The sequence below is a fragment of the Sturnus vulgaris genome, chromosome Z (assembly GCF_052056855.1).
Source record: "Sturnus vulgaris isolate bStuVul1 chromosome Z, bStuVul1.hap1, whole genome shotgun sequence".
Taxonomy (NCBI): Eukaryota; Metazoa; Chordata; class Aves; order Passeriformes; family Sturnidae; genus Sturnus; species Sturnus vulgaris.
Genome location: NC_142283.1, coordinates 43,079,926 through 43,107,226, shown reverse-complemented (window position 1 = coordinate 43,107,226; position 27,301 = coordinate 43,079,926). Strand labels below are relative to the sequence as shown.

The 27,301-nt window shown below is 38.3% G+C and overlaps 1 protein-coding gene across 1 annotated transcript in view; it reads left to right on the top strand.

Moving 5' to 3' along the window:
• DAPK1 (death associated protein kinase 1) overlaps positions 1 to 27,301 on the top strand; it is an 82,520-nt gene that overhangs the window by 29,664 nt on the left and 25,555 nt on the right. The window contains exons 2-11 of the mRNA XM_014869135.2: positions 8,954 to 9,175; positions 19,069 to 19,207; positions 21,061 to 21,190; positions 21,480 to 21,528; positions 21,672 to 21,698; positions 22,123 to 22,275; positions 22,417 to 22,462; positions 24,096 to 24,185; positions 24,595 to 24,687; positions 26,221 to 26,340. Of these exons, the coding sequence (XP_014724621.1) occupies positions 8,954 to 9,175; positions 19,069 to 19,207; positions 21,061 to 21,190; positions 21,480 to 21,528; positions 21,672 to 21,698; positions 22,123 to 22,275; positions 22,417 to 22,462; positions 24,096 to 24,185; positions 24,595 to 24,687; positions 26,221 to 26,340 (1,069 nt within the window). The remainder of the gene's footprint in view (positions 1 to 8,953; positions 9,176 to 19,068; positions 19,208 to 21,060; positions 21,191 to 21,479; positions 21,529 to 21,671; positions 21,699 to 22,122; positions 22,276 to 22,416; positions 22,463 to 24,095; positions 24,186 to 24,594; positions 24,688 to 26,220; positions 26,341 to 27,301) is intronic.

Genomic DNA, 27,301 nt, shown 5'->3' with positions numbered 1-27,301 from the left:
GTGGAATCAGAAATTACCTATGAGGATCATCAAGTCCAGCTCCTGGCCCTGCACACGACATCCCCAAGAGTCTCACCATGTGTCTGAGTGTTGTCCAAATGCTTCTGGAACTCTCAGGCTGGTGACCACTGCCCAAGGGAGCCTGTTCCAGAGCACAATGACCCTCCTGATGCAGCCTCCCCTGACACAGCTTCAGGCCATTCCCTCAGGTCCTGTCACTGTCAGCACAGAGCAGAGATCAGTGCCTGCCCCTCCTCTTCCCCTCACAATGAATTTGTGACTGCAGTGAGCTCTGTCCTCAGTCTCCTCCAGGCTGAACTGACCAAGTGACCTCAGCTGCTCCTCACACAGCTTCCCCTCAAGGCCCTTCACCATCTTCATGGCTCTTCTTTGGACATTCTCAAATACCTTAATGGCTTTCTTACATGTCCTTGAACATGCTTTACCTGTTCCTATACTGTAATGTCAGGCTATATACTGACAGGCTGGGAGAGTTGGGGTGTTCAACCTGGAAAAGAGGAGGTTCTGCAGGGACCTTATAGCAACCTTTCAGTACCTGAAGGGGACTTAGAGGAAGGCTGTAGAGGGATTTTTCACAAGGACATGTAGTGATAAAACAAGACGAATGGCTTTAAACTGAAATAAGGAATTCTTAGAATAGATTTAGGAAGAAATTCCTTACTGTGAAGATGATGAGGCACTGGAGGGATTGGTTGCCCACAGAAGTTGTGGATACCCCATCCCTGGAAGCATTCAATGCCGAGTTGCATGGAGGTTTGAGCGATCTGGTTTAGTGGGAGGTGTCCCTGCCTATTGCAGGGGAGTTGGAACTTGATGTTTAAGGTCCCTTCCAGCCCAAACTGTTCTATGGTTCTATTAATGTGTGATGCATCATGACTCATCTAAACATTCCTGTAAAGTGGTGAAGCAAACTGCAGTTCAGCCACATCTAATTAAATATAGGAGTTGGGCTATGTAAAGAAAATACAAATAACTTCTGTTTTGAACTGTGAATCAATGCACACAGGTGACTGAGAGCAACCAAAATAACCACAGCTGAAATGCAGAGAATAAATTGACTCGATTGCCTTGCTAGCTGGAGGATCCTGGAACAAGGCTGGGCAGCAGAGACACAGAATGAGGGCACAGGCACCGTCAGGCTCAGTCCAGTCCTAGCAGGTGCCAGGGCTGCTGCTGTGCCCATTTATCCAGGGCCTGAGCACTCATAGTTCAGCACCGTGCTGTGATCTCCCTGTGCTTTTTATGGTCTCTGCTTTGATCTCTCTCCCAATGGGGAGCTCAAGCATGTCTGGGATAGGGCCTACAAGTCTCTGAAAACACCTAGGTTATCTCTACACTGAAATTCTACTTCTCTAGACAGAAGAGGATAAACAGCAGTAGGTCTAACATATGGTTTCCCACACTGTTTATTCTCCAGGCCTTGGCATTCCTAGCTGTAAGGTCACTTGAGTAAATCCATCCTCCTCATCACTATTCTTCCCCTTTTAACCCTTTCCTCTGAGCACAAACAGCACTTATATCACTTTTTGTTCAAGTGTTTTCATAACTGTTTTCACATTGAATCATGTAATAAAGCATGTCTGACTCTACTTTTCATAATTCCTTCTACTCTTCTCCCCCCTTCAAGGTCACATGCCAACACTGGGAATCACAGTGAGCAGATCTACTTGTAGCTCCATGGGGAGAATTCGTATAACCCAGTCAGAACATAGGATTTCACTGAAATCCTGTTCAGTTTCAAACTGTGAATTGAAACAAAGCCATTTTTAAAAGGAAAAAATTGTTAAGGCGCTCTTCTTGGATAAAAGAGAGGACTGCATTCTCCTCTGGTTACATAGCTGCCATACTTGGCAAGGGCTATGCATTAGACTTCAGGTAAACTACAGCAGCAGGATGAAAATATTGCAGGCATTTTGACTTCTAATTTCTTTCTGAAGGTGCTATATTTCTAATTAAAACTCTTGTCAGAGACAGAAACTCGGTTACTTCTTATGCTAAAATATATCAAATAGGTATTCACTACTCAATGTAGTGTGTATAAAATAAACAATAATCAAAATATAATCCCAAAATATCATCCATTCATATTTTTATCCTGTTTTTTAAATCCTCACAGTAATGTATATAGAGATACTGTGCATATTTATATGTATACAGAGAGTGGCTGAAACTTGTGCTTTATTCTACTTTATGAAATTCAGCCTAATCGTGAGATTGCATTTTTTTCTAGGCTTCTTATTTGTAAATGTGAAGAATTCTTCAGTCATCTGCAGTTGATGTTTACTGCCAAATTGCTGATACAGGACCCTCATCTCTGCCTGATGGGCTGTACTAGTTAATAAGTGCTTTTCAGCTCAGCAAATGTACACACAGGTGTGTGCATGCATTCACGCTCCAGCTATTTAACTTGTTTGACATTAAGTATGTTGGAAAAACTTGATCGTGGTTCTCTCAGCAGAATTAGGAAATCCCAAGCAGGTGCTGATCCTTTAGGTAAGGGAGCTCACCTAAAGGGGGAAGGGACGTGTAAAGTTGTACAGGCATGCTTGGTCTTACTTTTGACATAGAGGCACAGTATGTAGCTGTCCTTTCTTCATCCCCTTCTCTGTGAGCCAGCCAGAGCCATCTGATTAATCTGCTCATGCTTAACTAATTACTGTACTGAGGATCTGTGTTCAGTGAGGTGTGATCTTGACCAAATCCGTAAATGGATAAACAGGCTCCATAGAGAGCCTTGGCAATGGCAGGTACTTGCCTTTTTAAATGTGTGGCACAGAAAGCAGTTTAGTTCTATGTTAAACTACCCTCACAGTAAGAAATTAAAACGCTTTGTAACACTCAGTAGTGCATATACACGCATATCTGTATACAGGCAAAGTAATAGCCTCTGGTCTTTTTATCTCTTTTTCTCTTCCTCCCCATCTCCAATATAACTATTCCTCTAAAATTTTTCATATACTACTTGGAACAATACAAAACATTTAAGAAATAATAATAAAAAACAGTGAACAATGTATATTTTTCTGAGATACCTTATTCAGATCTGTCATAAATTTTTTTATCATGCTCTTATGCCTTCCTTAGGACTAGTAGCTCTTCTGGGTATCTGAGAAAGCAGTGAAGAAAACCACTTTTCTGTAAGCTTAGCAAACATCTAGAGAAGTCTGTTAGCCACCTAATGAAATTACAGAAATCAACAGAGCAATAGAAACCTCCAATTTCATCAGCGTTATGTGCTGAGGCTGACAGCACAAGAGGATTTCTGCAGGATATAAATACATAGCTAAAAGGCATGTTGTTTTGTTTTTAAAATAACCAAACCACGAAAATATGAGGTACAAGTTTTAAAATGCTGGAGAAAATAATAGATTGGACAAATTCTTTACTTCGTGTCTGGTTTCAGCTGTATTGGAGTTAGTTTTCTTCTTAGTAGCTCGTACAGTGCTGTGGTTTGGATTTAGCATGAGAATAATGCTGGTAACACACTGAGGTTTCGTTGCTCTTCAGCAATGCCTACCTTAAGGCAAGGACATTTCAGCTTCCTGTGCTCTGCCAGCCAGCAGGTGCGCTGGAAGCTGGGAAGGAGCTCAGCCAGGGCAGCTGACCCAAACTGGCCAGTTTTGGGCCATGTTATACCATATCATGAAAATCATTCCCAGTATATAATCCAGCAGGCATTTGTCATAAGAGAGGGGCAGTCACTGCTGGAGGATGGATTTGGGCATCAGCGTCTGCTGAGCAATTGCCCTGTGCATTGCTTCTCTCTCTGGGGTTTTATTCCTCTCTCTGTTTCTCACCCTCTCCTTTCTGTTGCTATTCTTATTGTCATTGGTTTTATTAGTTATTGTCATTTGTCAATATTTATCATATTTGATACTAGTAGTACTTGAAAGAGCCAGTTCTTAAGAGTGGTCTCTGTGGTCCACCATCAATTTCCAGCTGGCTTATTCTTCTGCTTAGTCACTCATATGTAATTTGAGGAGTATTTTCTCTTTAGCTTAAATACTGTATCATGTTTACCTTCTCTTTTTTCTTTTCTTTGGTACTGCTTTTTTCATGTGACTCCCAAAATTACTACTTCTGTTATGCCATGGCCACCGTGCCCTTTTCTGTAACAACTGTTTATGTGCAGCCTAAACAAGTTTATAGTGATTAATAGGCTTCAGGCGCTTCCAGCTGCTTCTCCTACCACCTATATAGATGCTGTTCCTTCCACTTACCAACTGGTCAAGTTTGTGGACAAGTGTTCCTTTTCTTTGGAAAAGACTTGGATACTGCTTCCTCACCAGCGATTTTTGTGAGAGATAACCTTATTAGCAGAAGCAGGTGAGATGCCTTTGGTGACAGGCAGTGGTAATGGGTAGCAGTGGTTGCTGACGGAGCTGACTGATGCTGGGATGCTCCTGAGGCTCCACATCCCCTGGTCCATTGGCCTTCCCTGCAGCAGATCTCTGAGGAAAGACAGAAGTGTGAACAGTGTAGGTAAGTGTTCTGTGGGAGGAAACAAGTGGCCCCATGGTAGAGTTGCAGTTTCTTTCACAGGCTAATCTAATAGTATTATGTAAATCTCTTTCTGTTGGATTAGTGTAATTTTTAAAAGGAAAATGGTCAAACAAATAGTAAAAGTAGTTGAATCACAGTACATTCTGTTTTCAGAACCCAATATGCTAAATATAAAATTTTTAAATAGGAAAAAAATGCATACATGTCAGAAACATCCCATGGCATCATATTACTCTGATGGCAGCTTAATACCTTTTCCTTACTCCCATTTTCTGCTCCCATTAAACTTTAGAATGCAATCTTCAGAAAATGGCATAGAAAATTACCCCATTCTTGACCTGTTGTGGCATAGCTACTAGAAAATTGGTCCCTAGGGGTTACTTGACCAATTCTGTGTCCAGCTTAGAACTCTTTCACCAGGTTCTTGGGACAAAAGTGTTACTCCTCACAGAACAAATTCGCTGGGAAAAGCTGGTTCAGACAGCTGAGAGTGGGAAGGAATACAGGGTGTCTGCCACCCCTAATCACTGTCATCATCCTTGTTGGGGGAAAAAAAAAGTCCTTTTTTGTGTTTTCCCTCTGATTCTAAACCAAATGTCTCTGTATTTAAAAGTTTCCTTAATTCATGCCAGTCAGTAGTTGTTTTGTGATCCATCTAAGCAAGGATCAATAAAAATTGACACATAGGGACTTTATTGGTGCTTCCATCCCCTATCTGCATAACTTCTGCTTGTGATATATTTATTGTGAAGGACAGTGTGTCTCATGATGTAAAAGGGATGCAGAAATGTCATGATCAGGTAATGGCTAAGTACTTGTTCTGAAGTGAGTCTGAAAAATCACTGGATGTGGACGTATGCCAAGTGTCCCATAAAGACTAGGTTTAGGGTAGTAATTAAGGGCTGGTTGAGTTAACAATTACAAGATCACAAAACAAATTACTATTATTAGCAGAAGTATTTGTTCTTACATCAAGCTGTCATCCTGCCGTGCTGTTCAACTTGATTCTGCTATGTGGAAAAAGTGATGTCAGATACTTAAATGTGAATTTGTGATTTACTTTGGGGACAGGGTGCAGGGTGGTTAGTGCAATTTCCTTCTAAAACGGCATTTTTTTACTCCATGCACTTTAAATCAAATCTAAGAAAGTAAGGGAACTTCAAAAACTAAAGGACTTTTCTGGCTTTGAAGGTGCTGTATGAATGAACGCTGAATCTGAAAATGTAGGGTAAATGGGAAGATATTACTGGATATTGTAACACTGTTAGCCCATGAAAAGCTGATTTATATCAGCTTGTTGCTGATATAAAGGGGAAGCCCAGTAAATACATTTGGAATAAAATGTAATACATACATACTCCTGCTTTTAAAACGGAGTTCAGAGAGAGTTGTAAAATGGTGTGGCTTAGGGATCACAGGCATGAAACAGCCCCTTTGATTGCAGCTTAATTGTGATCTGCGTGTACAGCGTTTAAAAACAAACAGCTAATTGTGCATTTGTGTGCTGAATAAACACCACAACAGCAACAATAAGAAGGTTATTTGGTGTATAACTGGCACTTACTCAAGGTACTTGTTAGTTGATAACTTTCTTACAGTCTTGAGCAGTGTCAAAGATTTTTGGAGCTTCACTTTCTATAAACTGTGGATGAGACCAGTCTTTAAAATCATGCGATTTAAACAATGTGTTGGACTTCTGGTAACACTTTTATATTGAATAGTGATAGATCCTTCCAACGGGTTGTTGTGGACAGAGAAAATAGTGAAGGACTGAAAAAGTAAATGACATATCTCAGAAGAGAGGAGATCGACTTGCCTTATGTAGCTCCTTTTGTTCCAGGAGGTCACCTTCATCCCATAATGTCACAGCTGACCCATTGCCAAAATAAGATTAAACAGTCTTAGCCCTAAAGGCATCAGCAGCATGAAATGGCTTTGGGGAATGATGTAATTCAAATATGAATAATACTATGTAAAAATCATCATGTCAGTAAAACACAGAAAACTTTTAATCCCCACCAACTTTTATAATTAATTCTTCTTGGATATCAAAATATATTGTATGTCTGTGTAGTTCAGATCTATGTTTTTCATTTTTTACTCCAAGGCTGATGTTAGACGTCATTTTGGCTTTAATATTTTGAGGGTTGTTGTTTTTGGATTTGTTTAATTTGCATTGTAGGGATTGGGGAGGGGGTGGTGTTTCTTTTTTGTGTTTGTTTTGTTGATTTTCCATAGCAAAGCAGTAGCTTTTGCTAAACTTAGAGGCTGAACATCGATAAGAAAGTGGGGTTAGCCATGCAGCATGCAAGCCTATGGATGAATCATAAGCAGAAATATTCCTCTATCAGGCATTTTAGACTTCTAGCCTGAAAGCCAGCCAGGTGGTCAAAAGACAAACAGCAGCCTTTGACTTCCTTGTGATCCATGAGCTTCAGTAGCTGTTTGGAGTTGTGATGATGTCTGCATCTGTCTACTGCTCCACTTTGTTGTTCCTCTGAAACTGTGAATTTTCTGCAATACTGACTGCTTTTTAAATAAAGCTTTATATCTCTGTGGAGATGTGCATGCTGTGGGAGAGAGTGTGAGACAATCACTTGCTTTTCTCCCTGGAAGCAAGAGCCACAATGGCTGCGTTTCCAATTTAGCAGTGCAAATACCTCTACTCTGGCAGTGCAAAATTGCCCAGACCTTGGAGATCAAACTCCGTTTTTGTGAAATTGGACTGAACCAGACAGAGAAGGCTGATGACCTTAGGAGACCTTGTCTAGCTTTCTGATGCCAGTTTCGGATGACACAGATATTCCAGAGGTCTGTGCTTTCTCTTTCAGTCACATATGAATGCCTTACATGTCAAAGAGCATCTCTGATAACACTAGAAGGCCAAGTCTGGGCAAGCGAAGCAGGTCTTCCAGGCTGTGTGTGATGGATGGATATGGTGTGGTCTGAAGCATTGCTCTGTCCACTGCAGTTTGCAATTATAATGTGGAGGTTCCCATATGGCAAATCTGATCCTTGAAAACTTTGTGCGGAATTAGGGGCAGGTGAAATTTAAGGCAAAGTTATTTTTCATGCAACATAACATCTTCTCACAAGTTCATTAATTGGTTTCATTAAACAATGAAAAATTAAACTTGAATGGTGATCATAATACTGAAATAAATCTAAACCTCAACTTCAGACCGTTGACTTAACACACTTCTTTCAAAGTTTACTTCTCTCACTACCCATGACTGCATTCAAAGATTTCCCAGATGGTGGTGGCTACTTTAGAGTGTCTTTCTAAGAGTTCACATGAGAGGTCCTGTCTTTGCCCTGCCCTTCTACGAATGACAGTCATTTAGCCTTCCCAGCTGTATGTCCCAGTTCAAGACAGTGTGTCACTCGGGGTACTATGTGGGATCAGCATAGTAATGGTGGCAATGGTAGCTCCAGATGCTATATGACTGTTTCAATAGTCAAACCTATTAGGGCTAGCTCTGATTTAATTGCTCTTCTAAGTCTGCTTGAGAGAACAGCTCTTCTTCAGTTAACATGGAAGGTTAACTTCGAAAAATGTTCTCATTAGTATCATTCTGTAATTCTATGGTTCATTCATATGGTGAAAAAAAAAGAAGCAGAATTTCCTGAGAATCTTCAACAAGAGATTAGAGAAACTTAAAAACGGTTTTAGAAATTCTGTTCTTTCTTTAAGTCGACATTAGACTTCTGGAGATTTCTGATCTAAATCACTGTGTACATCTAGGAACAGCAGGCTGGTACATCAATGGTAGTGTGCTGGAGTCAGCAGCTTCCTGGAGTTTCTTCTGGTTTGTAGAACAAACACAGGTTTTGTTTCTCAGTGCCTCAGTACTTTTCTCATCTTCAAACTTGTACTTAACAAGATGATAACAGTAACTGTAATTCTTGATACTACTGTATGTAGTCAGTGCTTTAAAAATCCAAAGCAGTGTCATGAAATCCAGTTTTGTTTTAAAAACTTTTAAAAAAACAAACTTGAAGATAGAATAAAATGAATATTGACAAATCATATAGATTGTAAGAAACTACAAATTGTCCCAACTGCAGAACAAAGAAAAAATATTCAACAAGCACATGGTAGGAGAAATCCAGAAACCATTACTTTTGCCCAGTAATCCCCAGTGCACGTATTTGTCAAAAATCCAGTGGTCCTCACTGATAAGGTGTTACATTTTACTTACTGACATGCTGAAATGTGTACATTTGTGTGATGCAAAAGCCAAATCTTAAATTACCTTTCCTGCCTCTTCTAGGTTTTTTTCAAATGCTATTCTAGGTGGCATAAAGAGCAGTATTATACTTCGGTCAAGCTGAGTTAAAGCTCATTTTCCCCCACCACAGTAGACAAGCTAACATTAACTCTAAATTTTCTTGAACTGAACTCTCGTCATCTTTTTTTTTTTTTTAGTGGGCAGTTTGCCGTAGTGAAAAAATGCCGCGAGAAAAGTACTGGTCACCAGTTTGCAGCAAAATTCATCAAGAAAAGGAGAACGAAATCCAGCCGCCGTGGAGTAAGCCGGGAAGATATCGAACGAGAAGTTGGCATACTGAAAGAGATTCGGCATCCTAATGTGATAACACTTCATGATGTCTATGAGAACAAAACAGATGTCATTCTTATTCTGGAGCTGTAAGTAACTCTAGACACCCGTGGACGAGTAGGAGAATATTTGTTTCTTTGGTTTTTAAAAGCAGACATTTTGAGAATTGCAGTGATTCAACAGAAGTTCCTTATCACCCCAAAAGAAAATAGATAATAGTCTTAGAAATCTTCATTTCTAAGTCAGCGTTACAGTTTCCTGATTTCTACATATATTTTTCACTCTGAATGCACTACAAAGTTTAAAAAAATCAGTGTATTTAGGATTTCTTTTTTCTGCTTTTTACTTTAATCACTGTTGATGTTATGGATCCAGAAGAATAGCCTGGAACTGAATAAACTGATTCGAAGATCAGCACACAGGAGAATAAAGATTCTAAGTGGAGATTAACAAATTTTACTGTGTTGGTGCAAAGTGGCCTCAGTGAATGCTTTTTCTCATTTTGTAATCCACATAAAACAGAACAGAATTTTCCCAGTTCTCTCTTGTTGAAATGAGAACTGAACTTTCACACCATTTCATACTGGTTTAGTTCCCAATTTTTCATCCAATGTCACTGCTAATAGATTGAGGTAAATATGTCAGCAGAGACTGCTTCTGCATTTTTTCAAGTCTGGCTTCCAGTTCCTCAAAGACTGCAATTGTAGGAGTTAAGTATTAGTCACTTGTTAAGAGTTTTTCAGTGCCTGCTGCTGGAATGTGCATACCTGTACACAGATGGCATGCCTGGCACTTTATTATGGTCATACCTGCTCAGTATCAGTTAACCATGCTTCAGAGTAAGAATTTCATGCAAGTAGAAGACTTGGTACCAGAATCTTGGGCAGCACTTGTGTCTTTTTCTTGGCTGCTCATGCGATTTTTCTTATGTAGGTTTTGTCTACCTGTTTACTAGCTTTGATAAATGGTATTTCCACCTTATAAAGATACTTCAGTGCTGCATGGTTTCAGTAACATGTAGATTTACAGTATAGATTTGAAAAGAAACCTGGGAAGTAGCTTTTGGAGTTCCATTTTTGTTATGGTCTGTATATGCATGATAATTCTTTGTTATGTTTATGCAAACATATTTTTACACTTCTAGTCCACCGTGTGATGGTTTATTGTAATAGTTGTAGTTTGGTTTGGTTTTTTTAGTTCCATTTGTATACACTTGTGTTAGCTTGCCAAATTTGGATAATTTAAATAAGTATTTTTTTCCCAACTAAATTATCATCCTGTATGAAGTTCCTTATATTCTTACTGTTTCTGGGTTTTGTTCAGAATTCTTTGAAGTGTGACATGAATATGCAGCAAAATTAGTGTGATGCTCCTTCCTCTCCCCACTTGATACTAAATCTCATGCTCCCTTGCCCTATAACCTCATTGCCAGAGTATTGTTGCTTCTGCAGCTCCTTCTGCTCTGAAATCTGTGCAGATGAAATCAGGCCAGTGTCTGCACTTGAAAGCTGAGAGAAAGACTTGGTAATCATGGCAGTGGTAGGAGGGGTGGACTGCTCCACACACCCCCACTTTGCACATGGAATAGGAGCTTTTCTGGCAGCAAAGTTGCTGTGTGTGTGTGTCACTGTGTACCCACTGCTGCCCATTGAGCAGAAGAATGGCAATCTGCATATTTCATAAGCTTGATGGCAGGAAGCTCAGCAAATTATTTGCATAGCAATTTAGATAATTGTTTTGTGAGGTGAGCAATCCCCGTACAGTTTCAATGAGAGATTTTTTTCCACTTTTCCAAACTGCTCCATGAGTCTTTCAAGTTGAAGAAGTGCTGTTTTGGATATCACAGAGGTAATGCATTTATTTATTTAGGCAGTCAAAGAGGAAAAGATGACGTTAGCAATCCCTTTGTAAACTTGAATATGCTAACTGCTACAAAGTTTTGTAGTTCTCAAAATCACCATGATGTTACATAAAGCTATTGAATAGAGAGGATTGTCATTTAAATCGCATGCTTAGACATTAAATATGTAATCCTTTTCCTCTAACATTCTAATATTCACATTTTGCCTAGGAACCTACTTTCTTGACAGTCTTTGTTCTTACACAACAATTTAATACAAACAGAAATAAAGCTGGAATCTCATTAAATAACCTGTTTTGCTATCCTCAGAATCTACCCTAAGTGCTGATTAGAACATAGTATATTTCCTGGCACTTGTGTTCTGTTTTGACTACAAAAATGAGGCAGTATACCACACAGAGACAAAATTTTGTATAACTGAGCAACTGCAGCTGCCCTTTTGTTGCCATATGTCAACAAGCACAGTCCCAAAGCAACAGGGTCTATGGCCTGTTCACTATTGATTTTTATTTGCTACTTCAGCAAGAGGTTTGCTATATTGCTTACAGCCTCCTAAACATTTCTCTGCCTTACTAATTGACAGTTTCTCAGAGGTGAGCAATTGACTGGCCAAGGGGGAATGGCATCAAACTGAAAGATGGTAGACTGAGATTGGATATTAGGAAGATATTCTTTACTGTGAGGGTCATGAGGCACTGGAACAGGTTGCCCAGAGAAGGTCTGGATCTCCATTCCTGGAAGTGCTCAAGGCCAGGTTGGGTGGGGCTCTGAGCAACTTGGTCTAGTGGGAGGAAACCCTGTGCATAGCAGGGGAGTTGGAATTGATGATCTTTAAGGTCCCTTCCAACACAAACCATTCTCTGATTCTATTCAAGGTCATGATTTATATGCAGGAATAGGTGGGCATTTGGTTAATTATTGCAGTGGCCAAGTATGTCCTCACAGCACTGAATACAAAACAGAGGTACTTTATCCACGCATGTGTTTGGAATTTTTTCTTTCAACTACCTTGTATCAGGAAACTGATTTACCAAAAAACACAATTTCTATGAAACATTTAATTTATGAAACTTTAAAAACCAAATCCTTCCTTAGAAGATTCAGCAGCCATACACGGGCATGAGATATCTTTGAAGAACGTTACTTTATTGCAGTCTTTTAGTATATTTAGAGCATTCAGATGTATTTTCATAACTCTAGGTCTTAGTGAAAAGTGTGTCCTTGACTTGGAAATAGCCTTTTTAATTCCCACTCTGTGGACTCCCATCATCTTGAAAGGAATGTTATGCATATTACATACAAACTTGAAGCCACTGTCTTTTCTTCATCTAACTTAAAACCTTAAAAGTTTTGGTTTGGTTTTTTTTTTTTTTCTTTTATCACACAAATAATTGAATTAGTCAGAATTTCATAGTACATTTTTCTATCCAGCTGCAGCAATTAGAGTCTGTTATATGTTGGCAGTATTAAGCAATTTCTAGTGAGCTTTGCAGAAGCCACCATTTTTTCAGACTTCACAGACTAGAAAACACAGATGTCCCTGCACAGTCATAATTATTTTTTTCCTCAAGCATGTTTTGCACCTACTTGGTTCCCCTTTTTCTGGCCTTGGATGCATAATTTCTCTCTTTCATTTTATTTTCTCTTCCATTTTATTACGTCTTTATTAGACTGTGAACGTAAAATATACTCAGTTTGTGGTTCTTTGTGGAGCCTTGGTTAAGGTTTCTTGCTGCAACACAAAAAATATTTTCATCCTATATTGTATAGTAATTCCTTAGAATTCACAAAAGCAATGCAGATGGTCTCTTTTTTTAAAATGGCTTGCTAGCAATACCTGACTCCTTTTACTTGGAAGTTGTGGACGGAGTACATACTTTTCTTTGCAAAAAACACCACTTAATTTCTGAATTTGAAATCTTAATTTAAGATGGTTAGCTCTTGTAGCATGGTTCTGAGTGATGGTTATCTGTTTATAAATTTTTTTTAAAATTGAAAACTTTTAAAGTATTAGAAGCATTTGTGCATTAAATACTAGGATTTATGCTTAATTTGAAAGCATAAACTTTCTTTTAAACTTAATCACACTGTCTCTTTCTATTTTGTTGGTAGCTTCATATTACTAATCAAAACAGAACAGTGCAAGGAGGGGATGATACATCCTTGTGTAAAAGTTAATGAATTTCATTAGTTGATCACTGAAGAGTAAATAAGAGTAAATAAGTAACCGTGAACTCTTTAACTTCCTCTTCTATCTTATTGGGGCTTTAATATACCTTTTTACAGTTATGCTCAGGAAGAGAGTGATAGCCTGTCTTCCAGAGAAGCTTGAAGTCTTTCCAGCGTTTCTTTAATTTTTAGTTGTTTTTTGGTAGAAATACCTCTGAGATTTTTGTTAATTTTACCCATGAGTAAGTAAGAAAGTTATTCTCCAGAGGCTTTGCACTGAAATTTGAGAGGAGGATTTGGTGCTTCTGGGATGTCACAGGCAGTCACCGTTTCTGTGTGCTGCACTCCCTGAGCAAAATCGTTGCCTCTCTTGTTTGCTAAACCTGAATGCTCCTCATATATTAAATTTAAACGTTGTAGATGATATCAAAATACTAAGGCACTCTGCTGGGCCAAGGTAACCACCTGCTGTCTCCAGACTCTGGGCATTTCAGGAACTTCAGTGATGAAAGCCTAAGTACCAGTGGTGTCTGAGTGCAGCAAAGATTCACAGGAGTGTTCAGGTGCCCCCCTCCCCCCCGCCTTGGTGGGACTTAACTGCTTAAATTATAGTCCAGGTTTTGGTGCATGTGTTCTGGCTGGCCATTGAGGCCAATGCTTCTTGTTCAGTATAACTGAAAAATTTAGGTACACTAAAGAGAGGATTTCATGACAATTCATGTCTCTAATAGAAGCTGGACAAATGAAAAAGCATGGTGATGCTGGGACATGTTTTCATTTTTCTGTTAGCTAGATAAAGAAAAACTGAAGTGCAATGTTGTTCAGCCAGTAGGTAATTTAATGAGCTAGCAGCCCTGTTCTGCTCTTTCAGAATTTTTGGTACACTTTGTACTTCTGAGGAGTGGGTTGGTAACTGCACAATTCATAAAGGCAGTGAAATGAAGTGGATGTAAACCCCCTTATTCTTACATAAAACAGAAATAATAATATATGAGTCTAGTCTTGGGCTGACAACTGCATGACTAGCTGTCATACAAGACACATTCGACCTCAGAACCCCCAGGGAAAACATTTATTTTTACAAATTGACAGAAGAATTGTTTAGACTAGAAAAGAACTCAGATAATTTATCAAATTGCATCTGTTTTAAAACTGGAATAAATTGATGGCATGCTTCTTTAACTTGGTTTATGTTGCTTTGAAATCTAAGCAAGATAAATGTTTCTTCAAGGGATTTTAGGGTTTGTTTGTGGATTTTAAAATTCATTAGAAATCCTTAGATAATCATTAATTATCACTTAGGTGCTATTTCATAATAAGCAGTGTGATCATAGCATATGACTGAGTCATTACAAGGTGACCACGCTGACTTTGAAGGTTAATTGATTCTAAGTTCCCTGAGTAGGTTCCCATAATGACTTCCTCCGAGATCTGGTGATAGTTCTGTTTCACAGTTAAGAAAACCTGGCAGCTTGCAAAAGCACTATCCAGAAATCCTTTTTCCATGGGCGTGATGTATTTTATTTCCCAGAGGGAGGTGTGTGGGTTGCAATCACATCTGTCAACCTTCCATTGGGAAGGCTGGGAAATGCTTTTACCACTATTGCATTTTATAAGAAAGAATGCAGTCAGCTGAAAGCTTTAATTTACTTCTCTCATTTCAGGAAATCTAACACTTCTGCCTAGAAGTATCAGTGAAATAACACATACCAGCTTTGCTCTTAGCGAAAATGTTTATACAAAATATTTCTAAAAACATGTACTCTGCTACTTTAAAACAATATAAAAAATCATGTTAAAATGATGAAATAGACTTACTCAGTCCTTATGACTTTCTGTGTTATAGCATGGTCAATAATACATTAGAATTAGGTGGAATTGAGATGTTACTGCCACAAATTACAAACTCTTATTTTTTTGAGCATGATATTTGAACAACGTATTATGACTGCAAAATTATGACTTGATTTAAACATAAACAGAAAGGTTTTATATAGGAACATTAATTAATTAATTAATGCTTTAGAGGGCAACAGTGTGTGAAAGTGAACATAGAGGCTTTGCAGGCATAAAGAATTTAGCTGTGACTTGACTTGTAATCAAGTTTCTCTGTTTAACTGAATGGATGTAAGTTGCTGTCCATCCTTTACGTATTGGGATTTTGGCAGTTAAGAGTTCTCTTAGGGCACAGAAGCCCTAAGAAGGTACAGGAAGCTGTCTAGTAATTCCTACCAGCAAACAGAGAAATTGAACGAGATAAGCTCTGTGCTTCCTAGGCTGATGTATGGAATTATCTGTGCCACCTTCTTTAGATTAACACTGCTTCTGTGTGTGAGATGGGATATCCACATTAGTGGAATGGGACTCTCTCCTTGCCTTCTGGCTCCACTTTTGAATGTGACTCTGGTTTACTAAAACGTGCAGTGTTTATGTATTGTGGCTGAGGCACACGACTAGACTCAACAACCCAACAGCATTTTAGGAGACTTGTGAAGGCTGCAGAAGCTTACACAGCAGTGTCTTCACTGGCTTCTTCTAACCCATTTCTTCACCTGTGATATCTGGAAGTCTAGTCCAGATCATCTAGTCACTCTACATATATAATCCAATTACAAAATCTGTGAAACCCAGCTCTACTGATAAATCTGAGGACATTGCAATTCAGTCAATTGTGGAAGTCAAACTTGTGATGTATGTTGAGTGTGGACCTGTATTAACCCTCCATAAATCACTTGAAGACTTCATTGCAGTGATACCACGGGTTTTGTATGCCCATGGTAATATAGCTTAACATCAGATCTTCCTGAGTCAGCAAAAGGCTAAGGAATAAACAGTCTCCTGACAAGCATGAAGAGGAAGCTGAAAAATACAGCCTCCCATGGGGACATGGGTCACTGCCTCACATGTGTGAGAAGGGCCTCCCTAGGAGGCTGCCTGGTGCAGAGGGACCTTTCTGGGAAGCCAGGCATTTCTGAGCTTCCAGGTGAGGTTCCTTATGCATGCTAGGATAACCTTTTACTCATCATTGCCATAAAAACCCTTTTCTCTCATGCTTTATGTGCCTACCACAAGTAAGCAGCAGGAGCAGCTAGATGGGCACTGTGCTTGCCAGCTATGGCAGCGCCCCAGGGGAGAGCACGGCTTCCGGAGCTCGCCCCCACACATGAGGAGTTACCAGCAGGAGAATTCACAGTGGCACCCCCTCTGAGGTGAACCCACGCAGGATCTCCTCCTAGACATCCAGAGTGAGATGTGTAACGTGAGGGGGCACACCGAAGTCCCACAGACCAGAGGTACAGCTGCTTCTGGCACAACACTTTGAGTACATTACAGCTCATCCCTCCTCACTCGCCTACTCGCTCAGCAAGGGCTGCCAAGTCACTTATGGTAACAGTACTTAAGAATCAAAGAAGCACACAACAGATTGGAAAAATCTACCACTTCTGCTAGTGAACTTTCAGTTTTACAAAAGAAAAAAAAACAACATTTCAAGCCTTTTATCTTCTCTGGCCCTCAGTTTTGAGATCTGCAAGCACTAGGTATATTACCTGTGAAATACAGATAACATTTTATTGCACGCTATGATAAGACTTATGGTGTGTCATTAAAGAAATGTCACTACAATTACCTGTGGCAAAGACAGAAGAATAGTACTCAGCAGTACAGAATCAGAATAATTGCAGATAAGAAAAAAACTGAAGAGGCGCTTTCCATTTTACACAAATGCAGATACCTTGAGAAGTTGCAAACTTTAGGAATTAAATAATTTTTTGTGGGTCTAGAAGGAATGTGCATAATCAGTGATAATCACAGATGACTATTAAGTTTAAGACTTCATGTCTTTAAAAGAGCAAGCTTTGCCAGCCATGAATCATAACACCACCTGCGTGACACTGTCACGGTCTGCTTGAGACTGTGGGGTGGACAGCACAGTGCTTGGAGAGGGCATTGCTGCAAACACCTGCCTGAGTACTTCTCTTGTATTTGTGATGGCTGATGAATGATCTAAGCACCTGCAGGAGCTTTTGCTGTTTTGCAGTGTTTCCAGCTCCTTGAAAAGCCAGACCAGATGCAGTTTTTTGGTGTAGCCTTACAAGCTCTTCTCAGCTGAGGACCCATCTTCTCTGGTTCCCAAACTGTGATAACTAACCCAGTGCCAAACCATGCTGAGTGCATACAGGTGATGGGTTTTGCTGTGGCTCCACTGAGCCTGCCTGCTCCATGTGGCAAGGCTGTGCTCCAGTTTACAGCCACTCAACAACTGCAGCCAACATCCAGTTGTAAACACAGGCTTCACGTGATGCTAAGACCTTTAGCCCAATAATTGGAAATGAATGTCACCATTCAGTGCAGACCTCAGAGACGTTACAGATATTAGCCTGAAAATATTTATTTATTTATTTATTTATTTATTTATTTATTTATTTATTTATTTTTAGTCAGAAGCAAACAATGAGAGAATATACACGTGTCCATTTGGAAGATGCTTCTGACCAGTCTCTCTAAAATAACAAATGGGATTTAATTATTAGGAATTCCATTTTAATGTCTCTACAACAACAAAAAAAATTCATTAAAATTACCTCTCATCCTTACAGTCTATAATTCTTATATTTTAATGGCACTTTGTTTCAATAATTGCTTTCATGCAGAAAATATTACAACACAAATAATACCCAAAACAATACTCTCATTATTGTCTAGGCAGCTCAATGAAAGCTCCAAGAACTCATTAAAATACACTTTTCATGCAATTTGCATTACAATAATGCAGATTAAGTCTCTCAAAAAGTAGACATGATAAAGAAGTCAAATGTATTTCCAGAAATTTGCCCAAACTATTTACCTATTGTTATATATTAATCACCACCTCATGTTTCAGGATCAGAGCTTTAAATCATGAACAGATTATTTTCTTTCTCTGCAGAAAAGCAATAAAAATTAGGGTACACTTTCTGAATTTGTTTTAATATCATTACAATGAAAAACACAGGGGGTATTATGACCATTTTTGCAGTCTCTAAGACTTTTCTAAGTAATATGCCCGTTTTCACAGATCGGAAAAGTAGTTCACCACAGTGGGCAGTCATATATCCTTCAGCTGAAACGTTTGTCTGTTATTTGGGAATAGCTGTAGTTCTATCACTTCAGTTTTCATCACTTCAGCGTCTCTTTATGCTGTTGACTCAGTCAAGAGCTGCTTGGCTGAGAAGAGGGTCATCTTCTCTTTATTCCTCTCTTGCTCTCTCAAATGCAAAAATCCAGATATGCTTATGTACCCTGTCTTACCTCTTTTCTTTCTGCTGTGGGGCTAGAGCACTTGCTGGAAACATTCTTAAGGGCGTTTCATTGTAGAAAAGGTAACGTCACGTTAGAGTACAAATACAATGTAGGTGCTGTAAATAATACAGTATTTCAAAAACAGAATCTATTTCCAGGGTTGGATGCTGTGGGGAGTTTAGAAACTAAATAGCAGGACAGCTGCCAGTAAATATTTCAAAATAAGCTTTTTTTATTTTTTAATGAGGGTGTAGAAATCTGATGTTTTTGATTCATATGAGCCAATTCCTGTTGTATTTTCTAGATAATGTAATGTCCCATTATATTAATATGTTTCGAGTCTTGTTACTTCATAATTAATTTTCTTCTTTTAAATGTGCAGACAGGGAGTACAAGACTTTTTCTTCATTTAAATTTAAATACTGTTAACCATGTTTGTTTGGGTTTTCTAGACTTTTTTTTTGTCTGAAAGTAAGACTCTTTTTACTGTACTCTTTTCAGGGGGAGGGAGGGAGGGAATTACTCTTTTGGGTATAGAATTAAGTAATTTTCATCATTTTTTCTGATATTTGAAACATTTCGAGCATATGGATCAGTTTCAAGGCTTTTCAAGGTGTGAGGACCCCACTGGTTAAAGCAAGGGTGTCAATAACTCTGCTTCTGCTCTCCAAGTGTTGCAGGTGGGGAGCTCTTCGACTTCCTGGCTGAAAAAGAATCTCTCACGGAGGAGGAAGCCACGGAATTTCTCAAACAGATACTTAATGGTGTTCAGTATCTCCACTCCCTGCAAATTGCCCACTTTGATCTTAAGGTGTGTTGAACAGATAAAAACTTCAACAACTTTAAGCAACATCCATTAAAGTCCTTTGTAATTCTAGCCACAAATCAGCCTTCGTGCAGATCTTGGCCACAGTTTTGTTTTGCTAGCTTATGTATACAGGGGAAAGCTCAGCCATTGGAAAGAAGTTACTGAATTGTAAATTGTTCCCATCTCTTTCTGACATACGATTGTTCAGGGGAAATGGCAATTTTCTGACAAAATTAAACCATTTCGGGGAAGCAAACCTGAAATAAAAAGGACGACTATGTTGTTTGGGGTTTTTTTAATATGAAAGAGAGCTGGGTGAAACATTCTGACCTAGATGCCTTTTTCAACTGGGCTTGTTTTTTCAGGCACTTAATTGAAACTGCACTGAGTTAAGTACAAGGATTTTTGTGGAGCAGGCAGCAAGATTTCCACTTCTGTCTTTTTCCTTTTTGTGGCTTTTTTTGTTCGTTTTCAGAGAAGTTATTGACTGCATCATTTTAAAAATGAAAGCAGAGGTTTTGTATCTAAACTCAGCAACTGCTTTTCAGTGTTTGAATTTCAGGATCTTTTCCCCCATAAGATTTATTTTTTTTCAAAGGTAGACAGATAAACATTCCCTGAAGTCTGCTGAAGTAGGCAGCTGTGTCTGTAAGAGAAAAAGGAAGCATGATTATTTCATTGCAATTGAAATGTAGTTCTGAAAGGGGGATGAAGTAGGGAAGGGAATGGATTTCAACGTAAGCATACCTTTTCCAGTTTCATCCTCATCACCCCAGTAATATATTTGGGCTTTGTACGACAATCAGCAAGAGAAAAAATTGTAAAGCTGGAAAAGAATGTATTTCTTAGAGTATCAAATGTGAATTTTCACCAATGTCTTTGTAATTGAACAAGTCATTTTTGGATACACTGGATACCAAAAATTTGTGAATTAAATTAGGCAGCAACGTGCAGACCAAGTAAAGTATGCAATAGAAATGCAGGGAGAAAATAAAGAAAACTACATTTGCACATATCAGATGCTGTAATTGGGAAAAAAAGAGAAAAGAAGGGTCACGATGAAGACCTGTCCTTAATTACTCCAGAAGCCTTGAACAGGATGGATGTGGCTGCAGGACCTCTTCAGAGCACACCAGTTTACAGACATAACAGGACATGGAGACTAAGTGTCTGTTTCCGTGTCCTCGTTAAAGTGATGCAGTGTAGGCACACCCCTTTGCTGATCACCCTGACATTGCATCTTATTTCTTCTGCCTCTTCACAATGTGAAGGCTATATTTCAAAATAAGCTGGAAAAGACAGGAGAACCTGCTCTTTTTCCTTTCTTATAAGTATGTTGGGCCTTAAAATCTGGGAGCTGGACCGCTCCAGAAGTTTCCCTGGAAGATCCAAAGGCAACAAGATACACTTCTCTGATTGCTTATATGGCGTGAAAGAAACCTTTCAGGGACTAATATAAACCAAACCCAGTAATTAATTTATCGGGTTTTGTTTTCTGCAAGCTCTCAGCAGTGCTGTAATGGCTGTAGCACAGTGATGGCTGTGATCTTTACTGGAGGACAGTCTGTTTGCTTAGGGTCAGTCCACATGAAAAATGAAACTGTGGTATCTACAAGAAGTAAAATCTCGGCCTTGTGGAAATCATAGCTCTCCAGCATCAATATGAAATCCTAATTTACTGTAGTTAACTTTCAGGATGTATTAGATCATCATAGGAAAAAGACAGAATTTTTCTGCCTTAAACACAATTCAAGTGTCTAACGGAGGTAAAAAGGAATGTTTAGTGTTGAAGAACACTGGTCCACACTTTGTACCTCTCTGTGTAATCTCTCGTTCTCTCCCCCTTCTTCTCAAAGCCCGAAAACATAATGTTGTTGGACAGGAATGTACCAAAGCCTCGAATCAAGATTATTGACTTTGGTTTAGCACACAAAATTGACTTTGGAAATGAATTCAAAAATATCTTCGGAACACCAGAGTTTGTTGGTGAGAAAACTGTTGTTTCTTCAAACTATTCTTTTTCAGTCTGTAAAACAGTATTTGTAGCTTAGCTTGACTTGCCTGATTTACAGATTATGAAATTTGTGTGTAATTTGTGATGTTTTGAAATTTAAATAAGCAATTTGTAGCCTTTGATTTCAAATTAGACTTGCATTAATGTGTTTTAATCTATCACGCATCTTAGCTTATTATCTCTGACATACATGGACTCAGAGTGAGACTTATACCTCAATGTTCTTTGACTAGGTACTTATTTTGCTGCTTTTTCCTTTAGCTCCTGAAATAGTAAATTATGAGCCTCTTGGTCTTGAAGCAGATATGTGGTAAGTTATTGGATCTTACTTGAAATAAATCTCTCATGATTATGCTTATGTTCTAACCTTTTTTTTTCTCTCCTCTCTCTCTTTCCATCTATTTTTCTCTCCTCTCCATCATCCTTTTTCTGTTTGTTTTTCCTTCAATCCAGGAGCATTGGTGTAATAACTTATATTCTGTAAGTACCAAAATCTATGGGTGTTTCTTGCAAATGCTGTTGTTTTTAAATTCCTGTTCTATCCTCCGGGGTGTTGGTGGTGTCTGTACAAATCAAACCATTCTGATCACACATCATGATTCAAGTTGTATGATCTTAAAAGCAATAGTATAATTATTGAAGGAATTGTTACTAATCAGCAATGAGCTAGCATGGGAAACTATCTTCAAATCTGTAGGTGACTTGCATACAGCTATATCTTAACAGTATTCTTTGAAATTACAGCAAAGCTTTTTGCCCTGCTACATCACATCTTCCTGAAAGTAGATTTGCAGCCTTAAAACGGAAAAGAAAACTGTTTACTTTCTCCTGTTATTTGATCTCAGAGGGTTGAAGGAGCAATGTTGCAACACACAATGAGAGGAATGTTCTGTCTTTCTTGCAGTCTAAGTGGTGCATCTCCATTTCTTGGAGAAACCAAACAGGAAACATTGGCAAATGTGTCTGCTGTGAATTATGAATTTGAAGAAGAATTCTTCAGTAACACCAGTGCCCTAGCTAAAGACTTTATACGAAGACTTCTAGTCAAAGACCCAAAGTGAGTTGTTTTTCTTCTGTGTGGCACTTACATCTCTAGTACTTAAAATTAAATGGTATTTGGAGATGATAGTTTAATAAACATAAAACAGCATGTATTTTATTAATATCTGAAACAGTTCTATCTCTTATTATCTCAAAGGAAGAGAATGACAATTCAAGACAGTTTGCTGCATCCTTGGATCAAGGTTAGCATGCCGTTCATTCTCTGTTGTCCTGTTTTTAATCATTCAAATGAAGAATGAATCATTCTGCATTTCATGCTTTTCAAGTTCTTTAACATGGAATATTGTCATACTTGTTTAATGTAAGTTACTTCTTTGGAAAGTTATCTGCATGAAAGGCAACACATGCAGAGTGCAGGTTTCATTACTATATGCTCTATGTGAGTTAACAGTAGGGAAGTAGCCCTTATGGGAATTAAACTCATGGTCAGACAGAGAAACTAACACTCAGAGAGCACTGCACTGACAAACATACAGTCTAGGAAAAAAACAGTAATCTCTCTTCTGTCCTTCCCCTTTAGTCTGAAGAGAGCAGTTGATGTAGTGTCCCACTTCCTTATTCAGTGTTTCAGTGTTTGGTTTGGATTGAGCTGTTGTGAAGCTGCTGTGTTGAGAGGGAGAAAATGGCACCTATCATTCTTCTTAATGTGTGTAGTACTACCTGGCAGTTAATTTTTTTTTTATTCCATATCACATTCTGATTGTGGGTAGTAAACCCATTCAGTGCCATTGATTTCTCAGGATGTGGGGATGCACAGTGAGTATTTGATCCCATTCCACTTTCCTGACAACCAGGTAGCAGAATATTTAACTGTGCCACAACTGCTCCGTTCACAGTACAACATCAGAGGACAGGCATTTCAACACCAATGTGCCAAACTACAATTTTGACTATGTTTTGCTGACTTTTTGCTGAGATAATCTGAAATAGTGGAAATGTGTGGAATATACTGACATGATGTCTTAAACCACTAAAGCAATAATTGTGCAAGCTGGTCTCTCTTGGACCAAGTTCCATAGTCGTGAAAGAGACAGGTTGACTTGTACCCTATTACTTTGCTTTATAACTTAACATTCCAGGCATTTGATTCCCACTCCACTGGTCACATCCTCTTTTCCCCTTTCCCACCACTGTCTTTACCTGCATTTCCATGGTAGGGAAGTTTGAAACTAGTTCCCTTCCAACCCAAGTCTTTCCAGGATTCTATTATATATATATGTAAAAATGACTTCAAGAATGGGATCATAAAAATCCAAAATTTAGCAAATTTGGTATACTCCACTAGTCATTGGTGCTTAGTATTGGCTCATGAAAAATTTGAATGTATTCAGGCTTAGAGCTTGCTGCACTGGTAGGTGTGATGTGATTTTGTTTGGGATGGGGATAATTTTTCAGCAGTATCCAGGTGATTACTGAGACTGTAACAAGGACTGACTGCATTTAAAATCAGTCAGGAAATCTTCCCAGAAGACAGGATTTATCTTGGAAATCAAATGCCTCTATCTGAGAGGGGGGGGGAAGGACAAGGCTGAATGGTTTGATGTTTGAAGGGTTTTTTTGTTTAAAATGTAAAAGCACATTTTACTATTACATTCTTTGGTCTGGATTTCCCTTACAGTTTTTGCTTAAGAAATTCCATCTGTATGCCAGTCTAGACTCTGAATATTAAAATTTTGTGCTTACAATTACTTTATTATTACAGTATGATTGGAGTACTATTATAATGTAAGTGGAAGTTATCACTGAGGGACAGAGTCTTACATGCAGAAATTATGGAATTTTTTTAGAACAGCTTGATTTTCCTTTTGCTCACAGCCGAAAGACACTCAGCAAGCACTTAGCAGAAAAGCTTCTGCAGTGAATATGGAGAAATTCAAGAAGTTTGCAGCACGACGAAAATGGAAAGTAAGTCACTCAAAAACACATCAAAATGTTGGTGACATACAAATGCAGTAGCATTGCCTGTTCCAGGGAAAGGTCAGCACATTTAAGAGTAGAAGAGAAGGAAGAAGAAACACATTCTTCTGTCATTGAGAATAAATTAAGTGCTTGAGTATGGAAGTATGGGAGAAGACTTTTTTGTTAATGATCTGTATACAAATGCTTGTGTGTGGATTGTTTGCTTTGAGCTTCTGCTGGATTATAAAAAAACAAAAGTTGAAGTTTCAAATAAAATAAAAAAAGCAGATGGGCTGTTGAAGTCAAGTCAAATTTCAGTTTGTTTTGCTAAGTCCTTTAAAATATCTGCAATAGCATCCTATCAGAATTTTCTAATTTTTTTACATATAGCTTTTTTCTTATTATTTTTATAAAGCAATCAGTGCGCTTAATATCCTTGTGCCAAAGATTATCAAGATCTTTCTTGTCCAGAAGTAGCATGAGTGTCGCTAGAAGTGATGATACTCTGGTAAGTGTGTTGTTACATATTTAGAATGCTTTATCACACATGAACTTTGTCAATTTCTAACAAACAGAAATATTAGGCTCTTGAAAATTTGCATAATTAACTAATCGCCTAAGTAGAAAGAAATATATTTTCAGGCTACGAAAGTCAGTTATCCATAATTCAATCTTCTGCATCTTGAAACCTTGAAATTTAACTTATTGTGTTGAGGCTGATACCTGATGTCAAAAATTCATTTCTTGATTATTAAGTTTGATTCATGAGGACTTTTTTGTACCGTAACAATTATGTGGTGAAAAAGTGTCATCATCATTTACTTATCATTTACATACATCATGTAGACCAAAATAATATTCCTTATATTCCTTTTACTTTCACTGAATATTCAAAATCGTTGAGACCGTTTTAAATCAAATGAATGCTAGACAGCAGTGTCACAACAAGCAGTTATTTAAGGAAGAAACTTTAGAGTTGGCCAGAATTCAGTTTGTGGTATTAAATACAACTAGGGTTGAGTAGTTAGGAGCAATTGCTGTAATTTGTAATTAAAATGCTTGTAAATCCAAAAGCATTACTCTACAAGTTTTAATACATACTTCACAAATTCCCTGTGATCAGCAAGGGATGTGTCTTAATATGCTGAGAGCTGGGGAATATCATCTTTTCTGTGCATTAATAGGATCAAAATTCAAAAATTCTGCAAAGCCCTTTTCATGCACATGATCTTCCCCATGTCCCTCCTGTGCAACTCCATGCTCATGTTTCCACTTTTTCTCCTCTTATCCTTCGGCTTCTGTGCTCTTTGTTCTCATCTTGCTCTCATTTCCCTGCCCACCGCCCCCCCACCTCAGCTGTCCGTGTGCCTTTTAACACCGGATCAGCATTTCACACCTGTGTTCCAGCAGAAAGGATTATAGCCCAATGTTAGTGTCCTAAAAAATCTGAAACCTCAGGAGAGAGGAGGTAAGAGCAATCCAAATAATGGGCTCTGTGAATTTCAGCTCTTTGAAATTCTGGTGCAGAGGGAAAAAATAAAGTTACACCTGCAGAGGTATCTAGGCATATTACTTAGGTTCTAGATTTTAACTGATCCATTTGAATAGATAAAAGCTTGAACCAAAGCACCTCTTGGGTTTTTTAATTGCCACATGTATGCATGGAATAATTTCATTTTATGCAAGTATTGCTTCTATTGAAATCTATCATCTACTTTTCCTACGAAGAAAAAGAAAAAACACCTAATACAAGAAACTTGTGTGGAATCTCAGTGAGCAACAGGTTTATGCTTGAAGAAGAGGGAAGCATATTTTACTAGAAAACATGGCGGGGAGTTTGATGTGGGTTTTCAAATAGCATGCATACATGCTAGCCATATGGTTCATGAAAAATTACAACTTGCAGCTGAAGCACTCTTCTACAAAAAAAATATTTATAAAAATTGAAGTTTTAATTCTTTTTTTGATGTCTTGGCAGCTGTTTAGATATGGATTTTTTCTTAAAGCTAACAATTTTTCTTCTTTCACATTTAATTGCAAGGATGAGGAAGATTCTTTTGTGATGAAAGCTATTATTCATGCCATCAATGATGACAATGTTCCTGGATTACAGCACCTTCTGGGATCTCTGACAAATTACGATGTCAATCAACCTAACAAGGTAGTGTGGGTCTGTGTTGAGATGTGAGGTGTGTGGGAGACTAGCTACCATCCTGTTGAACAGAGCAGTGTGATTGTAAAATAGAAATGTAACACCTGGAATGAAAAGGCAAACAAATGGGAAAAAATTCTGCCTTTTTTCTAGGAGAAATTTACATGTACTTTGTGTTCAGTCTTCTCAAGATACATTAAAATGGAGCCCAAAATGGGATTTTTTGCCTAAGTATTTCAAAAGTATAACTCAAATCTATGGTCAGGAGCTGTGGTGCATCAGATATCAGTTTTCACTCTTGGTTGCAGTTGCTGTTTGTTGTGGCCGAAGAAGATGGCAGAATACCAAAGAATAACCAGACTGCTAAAACTGACTTTGCAAAGCATTGTTAGAAGTTGCAAACGCAGAAGCTGGTTATGTGAACACATTAGATGGCAGTGTTCATTTTCAGTGATGAAATTGCTTGTCCACTACAGTATTTCAGTGTACCAGCAACATCTAGGAAAATGAAATGGGACTGCCCATTAAAACAGAAAATACAGTGATTTCTTAAATGGTTCAAGACAAGGTCACACTTATTTACAAGGTACATTACAAAGTACTTCCAGAAATGTTATGAAGAGCAGTGTAGAAGCAAACTATATGTTATTTTACTGTGATGGGCTCTTGAGCCATTTAAGAAATCACTGTATTTTTGAGTTTTAATGGGCAGTCCCATTTCACTTTGCTAGATGTTGCAGATGGCTTGTGTCTAAGATGGTGTGGTAGCTGCAAAGAGATTGCAGAGGGGACTGTTCTTGCCAAAAAAGGCTAATAAGAGCTCAACAGTAATATTCTTAATTTTAAAAGCATAAATTTGCTGATATATCATGAATTCATCTCAAAAATATGGAGAAAACAGTTGTGCAATAATTTTTTTGAACAAAAGCATAAATTATTTTTATACAATATTTCCTGAAGACTTAATTTG